Source organism: Danio rerio, chromosome 23, assembly GCF_049306965.1.
Source record: "Danio rerio strain Tuebingen ecotype United States chromosome 23, GRCz12tu, whole genome shotgun sequence".
NCBI lineage: Eukaryota > Metazoa > Chordata > Actinopteri > Cypriniformes > Danionidae > Danio > Danio rerio.
Window position 1 is genome coordinate 863,614 of NC_133198.1, and position 20,538 is coordinate 884,151.

Genomic DNA, 20,538 nt, shown 5'->3' on the forward strand with positions numbered 1-20,538 from the left:
CACAGAGACACACATACAGACACACAAACACACATGCACATGCACAATTGCACAGACACACACACAGACACAGAGAAACGTATATGCGCACACACACACACAAACACAAACAAGTGCAGGCAAACTGAGAAACACACACATGCGCGCGCACACACACACACGCGCACACATGCACATATGCATGCGCACGCACTGAGACACACACATGCACACTCACACTCAAAGACACATACTGACACAAAGACACACACATGCACACACACATACAGAGACACAGAGTGTGTGTGTGAGAGAGGGAGAGAGAGAGAGAGAGAGACACACATAAACACACACAGACACACACACAATAACAGTGGGCGTATTAGCAAGCTGTGTGATTGATTGTTTTAATTAGAAACTGTATTAATAAGAAGGCAGTGGATGAGACGACACACACACACACACACACACACATGATCAATACACATTCCTGCAGTCGTCATATTGCTCTCATTATTAAATCTGTTGCTGTTATGATCCAGATTAAAGCCTGTTTGTTTGGTTAATCACACATTTCTCTGCTGGAGCTTTTCTCAAACGCTTATTAAGAAACCGACATGCGGGAGTAGCGGCCGTCCACTGTATCTGTTCAGCCGACACAATCTCACGGCAATTCGTAACTTTTTGATTTAGTAGCTAATTTGTATGAATTCGTACAAACTAATTCGTACAATTTAGTACGATTTGCTCACCACCCAATGACGATTGGGTTTAGGGGTGGGGTTAAGTGCCACGCCTCCTTTTTAAAATCATACAATTTCAAAACTCGTACGAATTCGCCACTAAACTTACAAAACGTAAAATACTCATGTTTCCTCGTGAGATCAGACTGGGTCAGCTGAGGGAACCGAACCAACCCCGTGACGTCAGGCACAGCGATATTCCAAGACTGCGGCGCCCTAGCTCTAAAATCTATAGTAAAACAAGCCGTTTTTCTGCTAAATGCTGACATTAATCGAGTCTCTTTAATATATTTCATTTTAAAGTGGATTCCAATGTACATAATAATGTCAACTTGACCAAGTGCTTCATTTCCCTTTAATTTTAAACGAGAGATATTTAAGGGTTATCTCATTTCTGCTGGATGCTGCGGTGTATATATTACGTGGATATAATGAAACATATATATTATATAATTTTGTTATAGCAGTTTGTTTAGTGAGGCAGTGTGCGAGTCAGATGTTGCCAGAAGGGATACAGCTCTTGCCAAAAGTTATTTTTATTAAATTGCACATTAAATTGTGTTTTAATAAAATCTACCATCACTCCAACCCTCACAGCAATGCACAAACAGTAACTATACTGAGTATTAGTCATATTTTTTATTTAATAACCCATTAAATTGTAGTTTAATATTATCTACACCTACCCTAATCCTAAACCTAGCTCTCAAAGTAATGTAAAATAAGAATTATTGTTGCACAGTGTCACACAAATGATGCTATATTGACGTGAGTTTCCACAGCTGTATCCCTTCTAGAATTTACAGCAACATGTTCAGTGTTGAATAACTTGGTTGTGAATTGTGCTGCCATCTGCTGGCTGAGCATGTAACTTCAGCTTGTCTGCGGCTCTGTCAGGATATGAGCTCTGATAACTCCTCCACTCAAACAGCAAATCACAGACGTCACAGCTACATCTAATATCTGCCATGGAGAATCTCAGGTGTATCTGCTCCACACTCTGCAGGTTTTATTTTGTCTGCGTCGAGTGTGTGTGTGTGTGTGGTTTATTTTTCTCCAGCTGCGGTGTGAGTTGTGTTTATATGAAGCTAATGCTGTTGAAAAGCAATAAAGATGGACTGAAAGTGATTACACTGAAATAGATGTTATGCTCCGTCCCTGAAGAGCTCCAGATTGACCAGGCCGCCTTGCTCTGGATGAAGAGGATGATGATGGTTAGATTAAATGAGGCTAATGATTGGGCTGTTAATTGGTGTGGAGGTGTGTTATTCGAAATGAGGAGTTCTGTAAGGTCCCCAGGTCAGTCGAATGTTGTCAAAGCACCAAATAATTGCAGTTTTAATCACAAGCCGACAGTATTGTAAAACTGGTGTTTTCATCAGCATCATTAGCTTTAAGGACATGTTTCCAGATGTGAGTCTTCAGTTTTTCTGGTTTTCCGCTGGTTTCTTTGTAATAACAGTGTAGTAGACGGCTATAATTTCAACATGCTGCACTTTTCCATGCATTTCAATCAGAACGAGAAATCCCTCCATTTAACCCCTTAACCTTCTTCCTCAGTTTCTGAACATGAACCTGACGCAAATAATAAAACAATCAATATATAGTATATTATAGTATATTATATAACATATATATAAATTAAATAACCTGTTTTAGCCTAAAATTGACACAAAATGAAAGCTAAATATCTGAACAAAATGTAGCGACTATATTTTTAACAGCAAAATCACAAAGTAGTCATCCAATTCAGTATTTTACGGTAATTTAGAAAAGTATCGACTATATTTTTAACAATAAAATCGTGAAGTAGCCATCGATACAGCATTTTACTGTAAATTTTGAAATGAATCAACTATATTTTTAACAATAAAATCACAAAGTAGCCATCGATACAGCATTGTACTGTAAATTTAGAAATGAATTAACTATATTTTTAACAATAAAATCGTGAAGTAGCCATCGATACAGCAGTTTACCGTAAATTTAGAAATGAATCGACTATATTTTTCACAATAAAATCACGAAGTAGCCATCGATACAGCAGTTTACTGTAAATTTAGAAATTAATCAACTATATTTTTAACAATAAAATCGCGAAGTAGCCATCGATATACCACAGTTTACTGTAAATTTAGAAATGAACTAACTATATTTTTCACAATAAAATCACGAAGTAGCCATCGATACCGCAGTTTACTGTAAATTTAGAAATGAATCAACTATATTTTTAACAATAAAATCACGAAGTAGCCATCGATACAGCAGTTTACTGTAAATTTAGAAATGAATCAACTATATTTTTAACAATAAAATCACGAAGTAGCCATCGATACAGCAGTTTACTGTAAATTTAGAAATGAACTAACTATATTTTTAACAATAAAATCACGAAGTAGCCATCGATATACAGCAGTTTACTGTAAATTTAGAAATGAATCGACTAAATTTTTAACAATAATATCACGAAGTAGCTATGATACAGCAGTTTACTGGAAATTAAGAAATGTATCCACTATATTTTTAATTTGTCATCGATACAGCAGTTTACTTTAAATAAAACAAAAGTTATGCGCTTTAACGGTTGTGAAAATAATAAAACAATAAATATATATAGTATATAATATAAAATATATATTTTAAATAAGCTGTTTTAGCTTAAAATGGACAGAAAATTAAAGCTAAATATCTGAACAACTTATATTCCAAATTTAAAGTTGGTGTCTCCTAAAATGAGCTTGCAGATTTAGTTTGGCAGCAGTACCAGACATGACCACATTCAGTTTACATTGGTGACCATACAAGAGCGCCCCCTACATTTGAGGAATATAAATCAGATTTTTTCACACCTTTGACATAATTTGTAAAGTAGACATCATATTCTAAAGTAGTATGGACATTTTTGGTGGTAAATAATTTGAATTAAGCCTCTAAAAACATTTTACAAGCGGATTGCTGTAGCAAAGTAATGTGTTACGACTCTGATCAGTATCCTTGATACAAGTTAATGAATAACTGTTGCTCATTAATAATACCTATCACAAATCAGTCATCAGATATGGAATCTGTATTTTTTAAGCTTTTAAATGACAAACTCATGATTGTTTTACGTCTTGACTACAATATGAGGGTTTAATTATAATGTAACCGTAAATGAAGGTGACAGTAAATGTGTTTTAATCTATTACTCTTCCTATATAACTAAACACAGTGGAATCAAAAATGTATTCAGAGGTTTTAGAGCTTTCCAACAATATTAAGTTTGTCAAGATTAGATCAGAATTTAATTGCAGAAGGCGATGTAAACAGTTAAAGGGAAATCTGCTAATGAAGTGCGCTCGGATGGGTGTAGCTGCTGCCTAGTCAGAAATATATCAGCTGTTATTATGTGTTTTCCTCCGTCTGATGAAGTAACGGTGAATCATGAGGCAGGGTTAACCTCTCCTGGCCCTTTTTCACACACACTTCATGCTTTAACACGTCCAGCAAGTCTAGCAGAGTGGAAAAATGAATTGATCATGCTCTGTAAAAATGGCCGTGATTTATACGGTAAAAAATGCTACAGGAGAAATCTGCAACCTGCTTTTCTGTAACCCAGTTTCCTTAATATATACAGTCGGTGAATGACGTAGATTGACTTTGCCAGAACTCCTGCTGACATTACTATGTTTTATTTCAGCAGTGATGTACATTAGAGAGTATGCTACATCTAATGTTCATAAATATTGTGTATTTATTTTTTGTGTTGTGTGTGTGTGTGTGTCACCGTAATGGTGTTTAGCAGTTGTGTGAATGACAGTGAGCATCTTCTATATTATCAAGTCATCATTACAGTAGCTTACTGTACATTTAGAAATGTATCTACTATATTTTAAGAGCAAAATTATGTAGTCATTTTGTAGGGTTGGGTATCGTTTGGAGTTATTTCGATACCGGTGCTAAATCGATACTTTTAAAATGGTACCGGTGCCAAAACGGTGCCTGAACTGATACTTTTGAGCCTCAAAATTACGGTGGACGACTCTAGAGAAGTCTTTTATTTGACAAAATCTTTTTAAAAAACTATTTTATTAGAACAATTTAATTAAAGTTTAAAGTAAACAACAATTGATATTTTATATATGTGAATTACATTAATATATTTCCTTTTTTTATTTTTTATTTTTTTACTTCGTACAATTTAGTATGATCTGCTCATCACCCAATGACAGTTGGGGTTAGGGGTGGAGTTCGGTGCCACGCCTCCTTTTTAAAATCGTACTCGTAATCGACTGAACAAATTCGTCTAAATTAGCGACTAAACTGACAAAACTACTTACGTTTCCTTGTGAGATCAGGCTGGAAATGACAATAGCTTACTACTAACCTGTGGAAAGGCTGTCATCAAAATACTGAACTCCTTTTCTCTAGGATCGGGGCTTTGTGACTATGTTTACATGGTTATCAGTCGTCTAATGATTTGCCTTAATCTGAATCAGACATTAATATGATCAAGGTGTTTACATGAGCTGCTTTCTGAATGTTCCTTTATTGATCTCGTCTTACATGGTACAGCACATAGCTCGATTAACGTCATTGCGTCTCCACGATATCCATGTTTCCTCCAGATTTTCATGTCATTTCAGGTGTTTCATTTTTAATTTTTCAAATTTAACTGCAGTTTCACTTTCATTCAGGAACATTTCATTCATGCCCCAATAACAAACGAGTATTTGATGCGAGCATTAAGTATGGACTGGTGGAAGAGTGTGCTTTTTATGGAATTTGAAAGAAAAAGCCTCAGCATTTTTGCGACGCAGGTTTCTGTGGTCCTTTAAGGTAATCAAAAATCACTGTTTACATTGTAGTCTAGACTCTTAATCAGAGTATTAATTAATTAATTAATTAATCATATTAAAAATCGGAGCATTGGTGTCCATGTACGCACTCATTGAAAGTGCTAGATGATGTCGGGAGCTGTCAGAGACGATGCATTCCTCTGCCTTTAAGTTGATTATGAGTCTTTAAATGTGTCATTAAGCTTGACGTGTTTCCCCCCCTTACACGCAACTTTTGTAAAGCGTCTGCTTCACGTTGCTGTGTCAGAAACCTTGCTTGTACAATACGCTTCAGAACACTTAGTTTAAGCAAATTTGATGAACGCGATCATGCGTGCGGAAGAGAGTCACTTTCGCTCACCTAATGCGCTGTACTGCGTGTGTTGTGTGCTGACATCGCCTGTCTGTATTCCTCAAAGTTGTTTAGGATTAAATGTTTAGAGATGGTGTGGCAACGTGTACCTATGTGTGCCTTTGATGCACCCCTTGATGCTTCTTACGTCCTTGTCGCAGCACCAGTGGCACCGAAATTCATATACTGATTCGGTCCGATACATACCGGTTACAAAGGTACCGGTGCAATAGTGGCACAGAATTTCAGTACCCAACCCTAGTCATTTGTATGTCTCAGCAGCTTAGTGAACAGGTTTTAAGAGCAAACTATTAGCTCAAAACTTTCACTGCCGTTTTTAACTCTTAGTTTTAAAATAGAATAAGTCTAGTGAAGGCGGCGCGGTGGCGCAGTGGGTAGCACTGTTGCCTCACAGCAAGAAGGTCACTGGTTTGAGTACCGACTGGGTCAGTTGGCGTTTCTGTGTGGAGTTTGCATGTTCTCCCCGTGTAGGCATGGGGTTCCTCCGGGTGCTCCAGTTTCCCCCACAAACATGCGCTATAGGGGAATTGGTTAACTAAATTGTCTCAGGTGTATGAGTGTGTGTGTGTGTGACTGAGTGCATGGGTGTTTCCCAGTTCTGGGTTGCGGCTGGAAGGGTATCCGCTGCTTAAAACATATGCTGGAACAGTTGGCGGTTCATTCCGCTGTGGTGACCCCTGATGAATAAAGGGACTAAGCTGGAGGAAAATGAGTGAAGTCTGGTGAATAAATCCTCTCTCTAAATACGTTTGGTCAAACCCATGTGACTCCTGTATGCCACAGACATTCTTGTGGATCTGCAGGCTTGTTGGCTGTGTATTTTAAGCGGCGCTGCATGTAAATCCTCTCAGTTTGAGTCTCGCAGTGAAGCAGGAGCGACACGTGGTAGGCCTGCACTTTGGGCAGCTAAATAGCAGAACTGTGTGAGCGAGAGAGAGAGAGAGAGAGAGAGAGACTGTGTATAACGACATAGGTGTGACTCAGATATTACAAGAAGGGGGTGAATTATGAGGACATTGGTGATGCTCAATTCTCCAAAAGCGTGTAAATCATACAGACTGGGTGTTTTTCAGTAAGTAAAACTGTGGGTTGGGTTTTGGGCAGGGGTGTCAAAGTCAGTTCCTGGAGGGCCGCAGCTCTGCACAGTTTAGCTCCAGCCCTGCTCCAACACACTGTCGGTTTCAACCTGGAAGACTTAATTAGTTTTGACTAGGTGTTTAATAAACTGTGCAGAGCCGCGGTCCTCTAGGAACTGAGTTTAACACCTGTGGTTTAGGAGGAGGGTGGTGGGGTTAGCCCAATAGAAAATACTGTTTGTAGGGCTGCACAATATATGGTTTCAGCATCGCTATCGCAAAGTGCACATCCACAATAGTCACATCACAAGATCTGCAATGATGAGTCTGAATTATAGTTGACCAGGAGTTACAGAACACAAGTCATGTATAGAGTCAAAGCTGAGTTGAACCATAATAGAGGGAAAGATATCATCTACATGTGTCTTAACTTCTCGACTGAGCATTTCAAGAGAGTTTGGGCACGGAAATAGTATAATGTCTGGAGGTGTAACAAAGATTATCATTCATTTTCAATTTAGTTGATCAGTTCCCCTATAGCGCATGTGTTTGGACTGTGTGGGAAACCGGCGCACCCGGAGGAAACCCATGCCAACACGGGGAGAACATGCAAACAGCAAATAGAGCTGATCAAGCATCTTGTGAAACTGCATCGCAATATTTACTGCAAATAAATTAAATATCGCAATAACAGATTTTCCTATATCGTGCAGCTCTAGTTTGTAAAGTGTAAAAGCAATGAAAACCTATGTAATGTCCCCACAATTCACAAAAACAAACGTGTGTGTGTGTTAGAGAGAGAGTGTGTGTGTGTGTTTGTGTGCATGTGTGTGTTTGTTTGTACTGGTATGGTGGTTTACAGAGACATTTTGTAGTTTGCTGTACCTTATTACTATTATGGTTTATGAGGACATGCGTGATGTTCTTGTAAGTCAAAACGCTTGAGAATTATATTTAGCAGGCTCTTCTGACATTCAGACTTTGTTACAGGTTTGCTGTGAGGGTTAGGTTAAGGCAGGGGTCACCAATCTCGGTCCTGGAGGGCCGGTGTCCCTGCAGGGTTTAGCTCCAACTTGCCTCAACACACCTGCCTGGATGTTTCAAGTATACCTAGTAAGACCTTGATTAGTTTGATCAGGTGTGTTTGATTAGGGTTGGAGCTAAAATCTGCAGGACACCGGCCCTCCAGAAACAAGTTTGGTGACCACTGGGTTAAGAGGTATGGGTGGGGTCATTTAATAAGCATTTTTTATAGTATAAAATACATCACCCATATGGAGAGTCCTCATAATCCACCAATATCAAGATGAGTGTGTGACAGACAGCGGCCTCCGGTGGATTAATGTGAGAACAGCAGTTATGAATGGCACTCATGAGAGAAATGTAAGATCTGATGTAGTCTACACAGCGCCCTCTGGTGGATTCAAGACAACAAAACAAAAAAATGTAGCTCCTGGAACATGTTTGGTGCTCTCCGGCAAGGTATACAGGGGTACATTTTCAGAATGAGCCTGGGTTGGTCAATTGAGTTTCCTGTGGTTTGGGTTTAGGTGTAGAGTTCAGGGGGAGGAGAGAATCTACAGTCTGTACAGTATAAAATCATCACGTCTATAGCAAGTCCCCATAGAGATGGCTGTACAAGTGTATGTTCCCCAACATCTGTAAAGCCCTTTAAGTGTCCAAAAACACATTATAAATGTAATACCAGCTAATTTTGATCATTCCATGAGGAAAAGCGCTCATAAATCAGGCAGAATGAAGTATTTTGAACATGTAAAAGTGCTGATTGTATCCTATGGTTTGGGTTTAGGGCGATAGGTTGGGGTAAAATATACATTCTGTACAGTATAAACATTGTTATGCATTTAGGAAGTAAGTCCCCTTAAAGATAGCTCTACAAGTGTGTGTGTGTGTGTGTGTGTGTGTGTGTGTGTGTGTGTGTGTGTGTGTGTGTGTGTGTGTGTGTGTGTGTGTGTGTGAGCAACTGCCCATTTGCTCTCTAAAAAAAAGCTGGTGTCTGGCAGAGCAGCGCAGCTCTGAGTCTCCACAAACCTCAGCTTTCTCCTCCCAGAGTCTCTGAAAAGAACAGAGCAGGGACATTCCCCGTCTCCGTCTCTGCACACACTCATAGGGAATGTTCCGGCAGTGTTTTCTTCACCTACTCGTGGATTTTGCATGAAGGAGCAAAGATCAGGATCTGCTGAAAGAGTGATCTGTGTGTGTGTGTGTGTGTGCAGTGTGACCCGCTTGTGTAATCCGGGCGTCAGAGCGGCCATGGTTTGGGGTTTAGTGTGTGTGTGTGTTTGTGTGTTTCGGGCCGCCGGCTTCATCTGGCGGCTGGTTTTCTGGGCTGTTGGGAGGATGAGGTGCTGTCAGGAGAGTGTGCAGACCTGCTTCTACCTGCGACACGTCTATCAGGTACCGCAGATAGACTCTCTGAAAATATACTGCAATTAGCAGCTTTATTATTAATGTTTATTTCTGCATCTGAATGTCATTATGAGATCTTGATCTTCCTTCACAACATCTTTTAACCTTAAAAATGTTGTGAAAAAGTGACTTTTATTGATGTGTAATAGTGTGCAGTGCTATATTGTCTGGGTTGGTGTTGTAATATTACGCTACAAACACCTTCAATCATAAACTGCAGCCCATTTTCTGGTATTTTACAGACTTATTTCTCTAGATATTATTTCTTATACATTATATTATTACTAATAAGTCAATAAAAGTCACTGTGTTAAACTGTAGAGTTGAATTTTCAACATCAGAAGTGGACAGAGCACATCAACATCCCATAATGCAGTTCACCACCGCAAATAAACAGACTATTATGTAAATATACATTTCATAACAATCTAAATAATCGACTAGTTTATAAGAATATTGTGCTTGTTTTAAGGAAAAACACTTGATTTTGACTCATTTTTAATAACAGGACAATATTATGAGCTCATCTAGAAAATGCTTCTTGATTTAAGAATGTTTAGATATTTGGACTACACTCAAAGTAAGTTAAGCATTGTTTGCAGTGTGAGATGCTAAAACATATTAAGAGTAATAATCAAGAGCACCGAGAAGTATTTAAAATGTGTAAAACTTGAATTAAAAGGTAGTTATTATTATTATTGCTGCAGTTTATAGGCCACTGGGCATATTTATCTAAAGAAGAACAGGTCAAATAAAAGCTTTTCTTTTAGTTGTGTGTAATCTTCATTGCTTGTTCAAACTACTTATTAATAATGAGCTTAATCAACACAATTTTGGGGGGGGGGGAGTGGGGGGGGCCTAGGTGTTTCATGTTCAATCCACTTAAAGGTACAGTATGTAAGTTTGACACCCAGTGGTTGAACTAGGTATTGCACTCCTGGATCAAAACACAGGCAAGCGCAGGTTGCCAGATTGACAGCAGCGAGCCTGACTGCCGAGCCTAAAGGCTGATTTAAGTTGGGTTCTAAATAACAGCAACAGCACCCGATAGAAGAAATATTTGCCATATTAAAAGGAGTTTTCGTTCTAACCAACACCTGAAATTTATATTTTATTTCTTGTAGTTGAACAACAGGATAAACAGATCAGCTTGGGTACAGCTCATGTGCTTTATTCAGTGCTAAATGCTAATAATGTGAGTCTGAATGTCATTTCACATCACATGTATTGCCAGACTACTGACAGCAGCAGCAGATAGTTCAGCTCAGATCTGGAGAATCAAATAAAGCGTCTGAACTTCAGAACTGCAAACCAACACATATCAGTGATTCAGCATCTACATTTAATCATGTTAAAGAGCTTTAATATGTGTTCATTAGGTTATAAAGCTTACCATTGTGCTGGAGTGCAGTGAGTGCACTATTCTGTGCTTCTGAATGGCTGTATTTACATTTCTGTCCTGTTTTCTCTGTTGCAAACTGCCGAATTGCTCATCACTGCAAATCTCCTCATGTAGTGTGTTGTTAGGACACAGGGCTACAGCGTGACCTGCTCACCTAATGTTTACGCTCCTAATATTTATAATATTTGCTCATTAATAACCACCTCATGTGGAACTCTGAATCTCATTTCAGAGTCTGCTACTGTCCACCAGAGGTCGCATTTCAGTCACAGATACACACTTTGAGAGTCTTCCTGACTGACTGAATGAAATACGCTGTTTTCCATCATCTGGCAACCCGGGTGATTAAATATAATAGGCTAAACTGACATTGGCCGGGTTAAATGACCAAAACAAAGAGACATTCCGGCACATAGCGCACATCCTCAAAGCAGAATATCTGACTTCAGCATTGTTTTCCAGATAAACATGTTCACTGAGGATGTTTCTGAAATATCTGCACACACATGGTGGTGTGTTTATGCTTTAGAAGAGTCAGAAACTGACATACAGCAGCTTTAAACTTTTAAAAACAATAAAGATCATGAAGGAACCGTGTGGAACCAGTTTAATGTTGTTGATTGTAATGTAATGTGCATTGTTGTATGCACTGACCTTTTCTAAAAACAGCTTTTTCTAAAATTACAGGCTTGGAAAAGAAAGTTTCCCTGAATATTATAACCCTCATAATGCAATAACTCTGGGAATTACAGCCTTCTCGGCTATTCAGAGAACAGATCTGTGCTAGCAAGCAAGTTTCCACTGGAAAAAATGAGTCCCCTAATAAAGCATAAGGCATTATTCTGCACGTTTATTGTCCTGAGCATAAAAAAGCTGATATTTTGAATCATCTGGGTCAGACTTTTATAAGAACACCTCAAGAGTTTCCTGAAATTATGCATCAGTTCCACCACAGAATGTTGTAAATGGAGATTTCTGGTGTGTCGTTGGGTTTATAGCAGTGGCTGAGCTGAAAAACAAAGCAATTTTGTGCAGCTTTTGGTGGTTGTGTCAGATTCTGGTTTGTTAGCAGATGTTTTATCTATTTAAAAGCACACTAACTTCAATTCCTCGTCCAACATCCTGTTGTTGTTTTCAGTGTGTCACAGTGCTATTTAAAAAAGACCAGTTTAAAGTGCATCTCATAACAAATCTTTTACATTTTATTACTACAAGCTTTAGCAACTATAGCAAAAAAAAAAAAAAAAAAAGACAATATTCAGCAGGGTTTTAAAATGCCATCGAGTCGTTATTGGTTTTGATTACTGTCATGTTTTTTCTGTATATATTATTTGTTTATTTATTGGTGGATTGGTTGTTTGTCTATGAGCTAGTTGTTTGTTCGTTTGTTTTTTTAATGTAGTTTGTGTGTTTGTAGGTTTTGGAAGTGTGTTTGTTAATTTTGTTGGTTGGTTACATTGTAAAAAGTCTGGGTCCCACTCAAATCCTTCATGTTGTCCCAACACAAACCATGAGCTAGTTCTTTGTTTGTTTGTTTTAAATGTAGTTTACTTGTAGTTTTTTGGAAGTGTGTTTGTTAATTTTGTTGGTTGTTACATTGTAAAAATTATGTTGTCTCAAAACAAACCATGAGCTGTTTGTTTGTTTGTTTGTTTGTAGGTTTTGTAAGTGTGTTTGTTAATTCTGTTTGCTGGTAACATTGTAAAAAGTCTGGGTCCTACTCAAATCCTTCATGTTGTCCCAACACAAACTATGAGCTAGTTGTTTGCTTGTTTGTTTGTTTGTTTGTTTTAAATGTAGTTTGTTTGTAGTTTTTGGAAGTGTGTTTGTTAATTTTGTTGATTGGTTACATTGTAAAAATTATGTTGTCCCAAAACAAACCATGAGCTAGTTGTTTGTTTTTTTATTTGTTTGTTTTAAATTTTGTTTGTTTGTTTTAAATGTAGTTTGTTTTTCTTTTGTTTGTTTGTGTTAAATTTGGTTTGTTTGTTTGTGTTAAATGTAGTTTGTTTGTTTGTTTGTTTGTTTGTGTTAAATGTAGTTTGTTTGTTTGTTTGTGTTAAATGTAGTTTGTTTGTTTGTTTGTTTGTGTTAAATGTAGTTTGTTTGTTTGTTTGTGTTAAATGTAGTTTGTTTGTTTGTTTGTTTGTTTGTTTGTTTGTGTTAAATGTAGTTTGTTTGTTTGTTATTGGAAGTGTGTTTGTTCATTTTGTAGGTTGGTTGCACTGTAAACAATTCTGGGTTCCACTCAAATCCTGCATGTTGTCCCAACACAAATCAATTAGTTTTTACAATTTACAAAAAGTTTTTACAATTTTACGTTGATTGAACATAAAACAATTACATTATCCCAAAAAACACAACAATTGTGAGGATTGAGCTCATTTTAAATAAAGAGTTGGAACAAGCTGGAAAAATCTTTTTTTGAGTGTTATTTTAATGGTATTTTTTGGATTTGTTTATTGGTTGTTCATTTATTTGCTTTGATTTGTTGGATGTTTGTTCATTTGTTTGTTTTCAATGTTGTTTATTTGTTGTTTGTTTATTTGCTTCGATTGGTTAGATGTTTGTGTTTATGGTTAGTGATTACTGTCTTGTTTTGTTCTGAAAGTATTATTTGTTTATTTATTGGTGGACTGGTTGTTTGTATATGGGATAGTTCTTTGTTTGTTTGTTTGTTTTAAATGTAGTTTGTCTGTAGTTTTTGGAAGTGTGTTTATTAATTTTGTTGATTGATTGGTTATTTTATTGGTAGTGGATTTGTTTATTTGCTTTGATTAGTTGGAGGCTTGTTTTTATGTTTAGTGATTACCGTGTTACTAGTGGCATTTGCTGTGTAAAACATGCTGGAACAGTTGGCGGTTCATTCCGCTGTGGTGACCCCTGATTAATAAAGGGATTAGGCTCAAAAGAAAATTAATGAATGAATGAATGAATGTATTTACTCATCCTTTTATTGTTCAGCTGAACATTAACGCAGATTTTGAGCTGAATCTGTGGTGTTTGGTGCTTCACACAATGTTAGTGAATGGTGACAGGATTATTAGAGTAAAAATAAACACCAACAAAAGAGAGCAAATCTTTTGAGGTCTTTTGAAGAGAAACTATCACTGCAAGGAAGAAACTGAACTATATTTATGATATTATTAGCTTTAATACACAGCCTGGCCAAACAGTTTTCTGCGCATGTAGTCTGTTTGTAGTTCATGCACAGATATATCAAGCTCTGCTATATACATGTAAAAACATAAGGAGTACATTTATGATTTCATGACGACTTTAAGTGAATGTTTACTGTAGTGATTGAGTGGGCGGAGTCAGTGACTGTCAATCATATGATGTCATAATGATTGTGTGTACAGATGACAGAGGGACGCCTGTGCCAGGTGCAGCTGCTGGACGACAGAAAGCTGGAGATGTTGGTTCAGGTATGGTGAAATATATGTGTTTGGGTGTATTTGCACCTGTGAATTTTATTATGGGATGTTGATCTCTGCTTTATTCACTTCTGATGTTGTAAATTCAACTTTACAGTTTAACAAACATTTTAGTTATTGACATATGTAGAGAAATAAGTCTGTAGAATAACAGAACACGTGCTGCAGTTTAATAAAAGCTTTCTGTAGCGTAATATACAAAACCAACACACACACTATACAGCACTGCACACTATAAAACGTTCTCTTTTTTACAACTTATCAAGGTTAAAAGTTGCAGGAATAAAAGATCAAGATCCCATAATGCATTTCAGTAGCAGAAATAAACTGGGAAGAATAAAACCTGCTAGATATGTTTTACAGTGCAGTCTATTACTCGTGCACTCGAGGCTAATAGTGCTCAATAAACCTCCTCACACACACTATATTGATCAGTGTGTTTCCGCTCGCAGCCCAAGCTGTTGTCTCGTGAACTCCTGGATTTGGTCTCATCACATTTCAACCTCAAAGAGAAGGAATACTTTGGCTTTACCTATGTGGACGACACGTGAGTGCCTATGGTTAATGATGTCTCACACACACACACAGCTGAAGTCAGGATTATTCGCCACCCTTTGATTATTTTTTCTTTATTAAATATTTCCAAAATGATGTTTAACAGATTCAGGAAATTTTCACAGTGTGTCTGATAATATTTTTTCTTCTGGAGAAAGTCTTATTTGTTTTATTTCGGCTGGATTAAAAGCAGTTTTTAATTATTTTAAAATACATTTTAAGTTTAGTATTACTAGCCACTTTAAGCACATTTTTTTCCCCGATAGTCTAACCTGCCTAGTTATCCTAATTACCCTAGTGAAGCCTTTAAATGTTACTGTAAGCTGAACACTAGTGTCTTGAAGAATATCTAGTCTAATATTATGTGCTGTCATCATGCCAGATAAAATAAATCAGTTATTAGAGATGAGTTATTAACACTGTTATGATTAGAAATGTGCTGAAAAAAGTCTGCTCTCCGTTACACAGAAATCAGGAAAAAAAATAAACAAGGGGGTGAATAATTCTGACTCCAACTGTAGGCATGTCACAATAACCAATATATGGACCGCACAACACATGAGCTCAATCATTTTTGGTGATGCAATAGATATCGCCCATACATACAAACCAATTCTAGCAACATTTGAGAGGAATGCGGAGCTGCACATTTGACCCGGCTGATCTTTCCTCTCGCAGTGGTCAGTGTAAGTGGTTACAGCTGGAGCGCAGAGTTCTGGAGCACGACTTCAGCAAGAAATCAGGCCCCATCGCCCTTCAGTTCCTGGTCAGGTGAGGTTTTCACATCACACCACCACAGAAAGCAGAACATCCCTGCATGCTTAATGCAGCTTTTACTAGGGTAAAGCCTGCATGAACTGGAAGCTGCTTTGTTTCGTATTGTGATGCTGTTTCTAGAGAGACTGAGTATTAAATGAGAAAACAGTGGGTGTGGCTTGTTTTCTCTACTGCGAGCTGATTGGATGTAGTAAAGTAGGTGTGTCATTCAGAAAGATGGGGTAAAGGGTTTGGGGAGAGTTACTACCAGTGGTGTAGTCCTTGCTATACGCACGTATACTCAGTATGCTTACTTTTTTCCATGAGCTGTTTGGGTATTACCGCTTCTGAGGATCAATAATTGAGTATACCCTCAGTAGACTCACTTGTTTTTCTGATTAAACTTCCCTAATTTACATGTATTTGCGTCCCCTTTAACTGTATACCAAACAGGTTTTTTTTTTTTAACTCACAACTTAATTTGTTAAGATGTGCCTATTTCTTACAATTCTTATTTAAATATATATATATATGACGCATTTTTCTTTGTTTACCCCAAAAAGATCTGATCCTGATCCACCCTAAAATTAAAATCCTAAAATCGCCCCTGTAAAACAGTATTTCACATTTGTCTTAATTGTGCCGCTAGTGAACGACACGATACCGTATATAACACTAAAAACAATTAGGCAAATGTAACGGAGGCCAGCTAGTGAGTGCTGTGCAGGTAAACCTCACTCCTCTGACCTCTAAAAAAGGTGCTCTAGCGACAGACGCCAGAGGCCATGGTCTTTAGCCTCCTTGGTAGAGCACCCGACTCCCATGCGGAAGGTTGCCGGTTCGAAACCAGCTCGGAGCGGGTTGGGTGGCGTAGAGCCAGCAGGGGTTACACAAAGACTACTCATAAATGGCATAACAATGTGCGATTTAAAGGGGTAGCTACTAGTATATAATAGCGACAACAGAAGACAGACTCCTAATAGTTTGGTTTAAAACAAGCATGCACGAATGTGACAATTAAAAATAATTGCTGATTGATGTTTAAAGGAACCTATAAAATGTAAAGTAATGAGCCAGTAAAGAAAGTAAGTTAAAAAGCTGTCTTTCCATGTATGCACAGGCCCTTTTGAGTTAACTTAAATACAGGTAACTGATGTAAAAAAAAAAAAAAAAAAAATATATATATATATATATATATATATATATATATGTATATATATATATATATATATAAAATCTCCAATGAATCGAAGAAACATTGACTTTCATCGTTTCTTTGCCTACTTTCATTTAAAATTTGTGTCGGGTGTAATAGTACACCACCTTTTTTTCTAGGACTACACCACTGGTTCCCAGCTAACAAATTTCGGTTGTAAGAACGTTCTCATAACGTTATCTGTAACGTTCCAAGAACGTTGAAATGTCCAGTTTGTTTAATGTTGCTAGAACGTTTTTTAAGGTTAGAATAACGTTGTTACAACATTCCTAAATCCTAAATTTCCACTAAAATATAACGTTCTAAGAACATTTATTTGGAATGTTCCAAGAACGTTGAAATGTCCAGTTTGCTTAATGTTGCTAGAACGTTTTTTAAGGTTAGGATAATGTTGTTACAACGTTTTCAAAAACTAAATTTCCACCAAAATATAACGTTCTAAGAGCGTTTTCCATCAACATTATGACGTTTATGAAGTACAAATAACTTCATAAGTACTTTGTTTTAAGAACGTTTTTTTACAACGTTACAAGAACGTTAACAATGTTATGAGACCCTTCTAAAAACGTTCTATTAACAACGTTTTGTGCTAACATTTCCACAACTTTTAAAGAACGTTAGTAAATGTTCTGGGAACGTTCCCTGTTAGCTGGGTTACTACACCCTAACAGACTCCTCCTGCTCACCATTTCTGTTTGTCGTCAAAACTGACAGCTGGAGGGGCGTGGTTACATAGCCCCGCTTCACCATTATACAGTGATATACTATAATATAATATTTACTTTAATACATTCAATGAAGCATCGATTACAATAAACTTAATTTGTAAATATAATTTCAACAATTTTTTTTTCTGTAATTGATTAAACCTAATCATTTGATTATACGTTTCAGTCCTAGTTTCCTAGTTTGCAGATCGATGTGGATTCATTATTTTTCTTTAAAGAATCGCCTACAATACTTTATCTGTAAGCCATTGAGCCAGTTAATTGCCCTTTGTCTCATCTCAATGCCCATTCATGGCATCATTTCCCAAAGTTGCACAACAATATTGCTCAAAAAGCTGCCCCGTGTATCATCAGCATAATAAATGAAGCACGTTTCCTTCATAGGTTTTACATAGAGAGCATTTCACTTCTGAAGGAGCACACGACCGTGGAGCTGTTCTTTCTGAACGCCAAGTCAGCCATCTATAATGTGAGTATACGTCTGTGTCTGAGGAAAAACACTGGCCCATTTTTTGAACCATTAGAAAGCCAAAGACTTTAGTCCAGGGGTGTCAAACTCAATTCCTGGAGGGCTGAAGCCCTGCACAGTTTAGTTCCAACCCTGCTCCAACACACTCACCTGTAGGCTTCAAACAAGCCTGAAGGACTCAGTTAGTTTGATCAGGTGTGTTTAATTAGGGTTGGAACTAAACTGCGCAGAGCTGCGGCCCTCCAGGAACTAAGTTTGACACCTGTGCTTTAGACTGTTAAAGGATGGCTATCGCTAAATTTTAGAGGTTTCATTAACACGATGTAAAAATGGCTGGGAAGTGGTTGATTTTAGGAAAACCCCCTCTTAAAATAACAACAATATTAAAATGCCACCGATCATGCACAGAACATGATTGTTTTTGTTGTTGTTTTTTTAACTTTCACTTCAAATTGTCAACCCAGGCTCATTGTGGAAACGTAGTCCCGCGGACGTTTCTGGAGACCACGGAATTCGTCCCGGCGGGTATGTACGGCTGCAGTTTTTGTTTTCGCGAATCCGCGAGAGGCCGCTCGTGTTCGCTTTTTCGCACCTCAGACGCCTCTCGCGAGTGCAGTTCGCGCCCGCGCTGTTCTCACGTGAACCCACCGGAGGCCGCTGTCTGTCTGACCGGATGATTGACTGTGCAACCGGCCAATCGGCTGACCCGCCCTCCTCCTTTCCTGAACCCAACCAGTTTTACCGATCGACCCGCCCGCCCGCTCGCTTCCCTAAACCCGGGCAACAGTTCACAAAAGCCGTCCAAAAAAATAAAAGCCCTGATTTTTTTAATTCTACCGCGTTTTCGGATTTCACCGTGTTCTCACCCTGGTACAAAACTCGTTCACTTAATTTTTGGGATTCTGTTTTTGTCTTACCTGATATGCTGGAACCGCTCTTCCCCGGACTCAAAACCGGTCGCCATGGTCGACCCCTCTCTGCATCTCGAGCCAGCCGACATACCCGCTGAGCTGAGTGGACAAACGGGTTGCAGAGGGGAAGCCCTCCACAAGGAGGTAAGGCAAGCGCGAAAGGGAACAGCGTCACACCGCCCCGCAGCGTTCGCTTGAAAAAAAAAACGAGGCCGTACTTACCCCCCGGGACGTATTCCGCTGTCTCCAGAAACGTCCGCGGGACTACGTTTTCAGAATGAGCTTGGGTTGCAAATTGTACGTGTCATCAGAGGGGGAAAGCCCCGCACACACGTGACCATCTCTTCCTCATTAGCATAGAACATCAGTCTTGTTTTCAATTTGTCACTATGCTGAAGCACAGGCATCTGTAGCTCCGCCCTCTTCTGAAAAGAGCACAATCTCATTTGAATTTAAAGCAAACACTACAATTAGGATCAAAGCCATTTCAGAGAGCTGGTTATCAGTGTGCTATTTACAGCTGAAACTTCACACACACACACACACTCATCAGAGACTTATTTTACATCTTGTAAAAAGGGCATAATAGGTCATCTTTAATATGAAGTTACACTATCCAGAGACACTGATTCACTCCTGAATTAAGACTACACAGCAATTCTTGCAGGATTCTTCATCACCATCATCATGACTAATGTAAAGAGTATTTTGTGTCATCTTCTCGTTTTTCCTAATGAAAAAAAATAAATATAAATAAAGTGGGGAAATATAATGCAGTTGCATATAATAAGAGTGTAGTATACGGTATATTGCCACATTAAACAAAACAGAAATGAAGACCTGATGGCCTCTATCATACACCAAGCACAATAAGCCTCAAGACGTGTTTGGTGCGTTTTGTTGCTATTTTCAGACCAGTGAAACCCTAATTTTCAGAAATGATGATTTTCTCCATCAATATAAACAGCACTGCCTCCATGTCTTCTTCACCTCGGGGGGCTTCTTCAGTTTATTCATGACCATCTGCATCTGTATAATGTTAATATTATCAGCAGTATTATTGATTATATGCAGATTTATATTTGCTTTAATAAACACAAGTGTAGATGTGTGCAGCTGTGGGGTTTTGGAGACGTCTGCATCAGCACATGTGGATAAGAACAGGACGTGTGTTTGGATATAACTCAGTGTTTCTGAGCACACTTCATTATTATTGTTCTTATATTCTTTTGCTGGAGATTAGAACTGAATTTAGAAATAGTTTTGAAGCAAATCTTTGCGCTTAACAAAGGAAATTAAATATGTGGGCTAATGGATGTGTTCAGTGGAGTGAGCTTCCACCGTTTCCTCACTCCACTAAAGTAAAGGAGTAAAGTGAGGGAGTAAAGTAAAGAGGCTGAATGGAGGAGGCTCGTTCTTTATCCTCGCGCTGCAGATGCTCTGTTTAACTGTTTTCTTGCTAGTGAAATGTTTTCACACTTACAGATTCGCCATGTAAATAGCAAATGCACCATGGAGTGACACAACTGACTCTTAAAGGGAATGAGAGACGAGACTCTGTTTGGTTTAATGCAGGTTCTGCTCAAAACACAGCCAGAACTCATTAAGAGAATAAGCCCAGCCCTGTTAGACCATGCACCGGGCGC

The 20,538-nt window shown here is 38.2% G+C and overlaps 1 protein-coding gene across 4 annotated transcripts in view; it reads left to right on the forward strand.

Annotated features, from left to right (window-relative positions):
• The window catches only part of frmd4bb (FERM domain containing 4Bb), a 71,596-nt gene that overhangs the window by 18,074 nt on the left and 32,984 nt on the right, over window positions 1–20,538 (forward strand). For 2 of the 4 annotated variants that reach the window (XM_009296563.5, XM_073939642.1), the window contains exons 2-5: window positions 14,183–14,248; window positions 14,710–14,804; window positions 15,491–15,583; window positions 17,897–17,981. In XM_009296563.5, coding sequence (XP_009294838.1) covers window positions 14,183–14,248; window positions 14,710–14,804; window positions 15,491–15,583; window positions 17,897–17,981 — 339 coding nt within the window. Of the gene's footprint in view, window positions 1–8,227; window positions 9,407–14,182; window positions 14,249–14,709; window positions 14,805–15,490; window positions 15,584–17,896; window positions 17,982–20,538 lie in introns of those variants that run through there. The other 2 variants (XM_009296561.5, XM_009296562.5) reach the window with 2 other exon arrangements.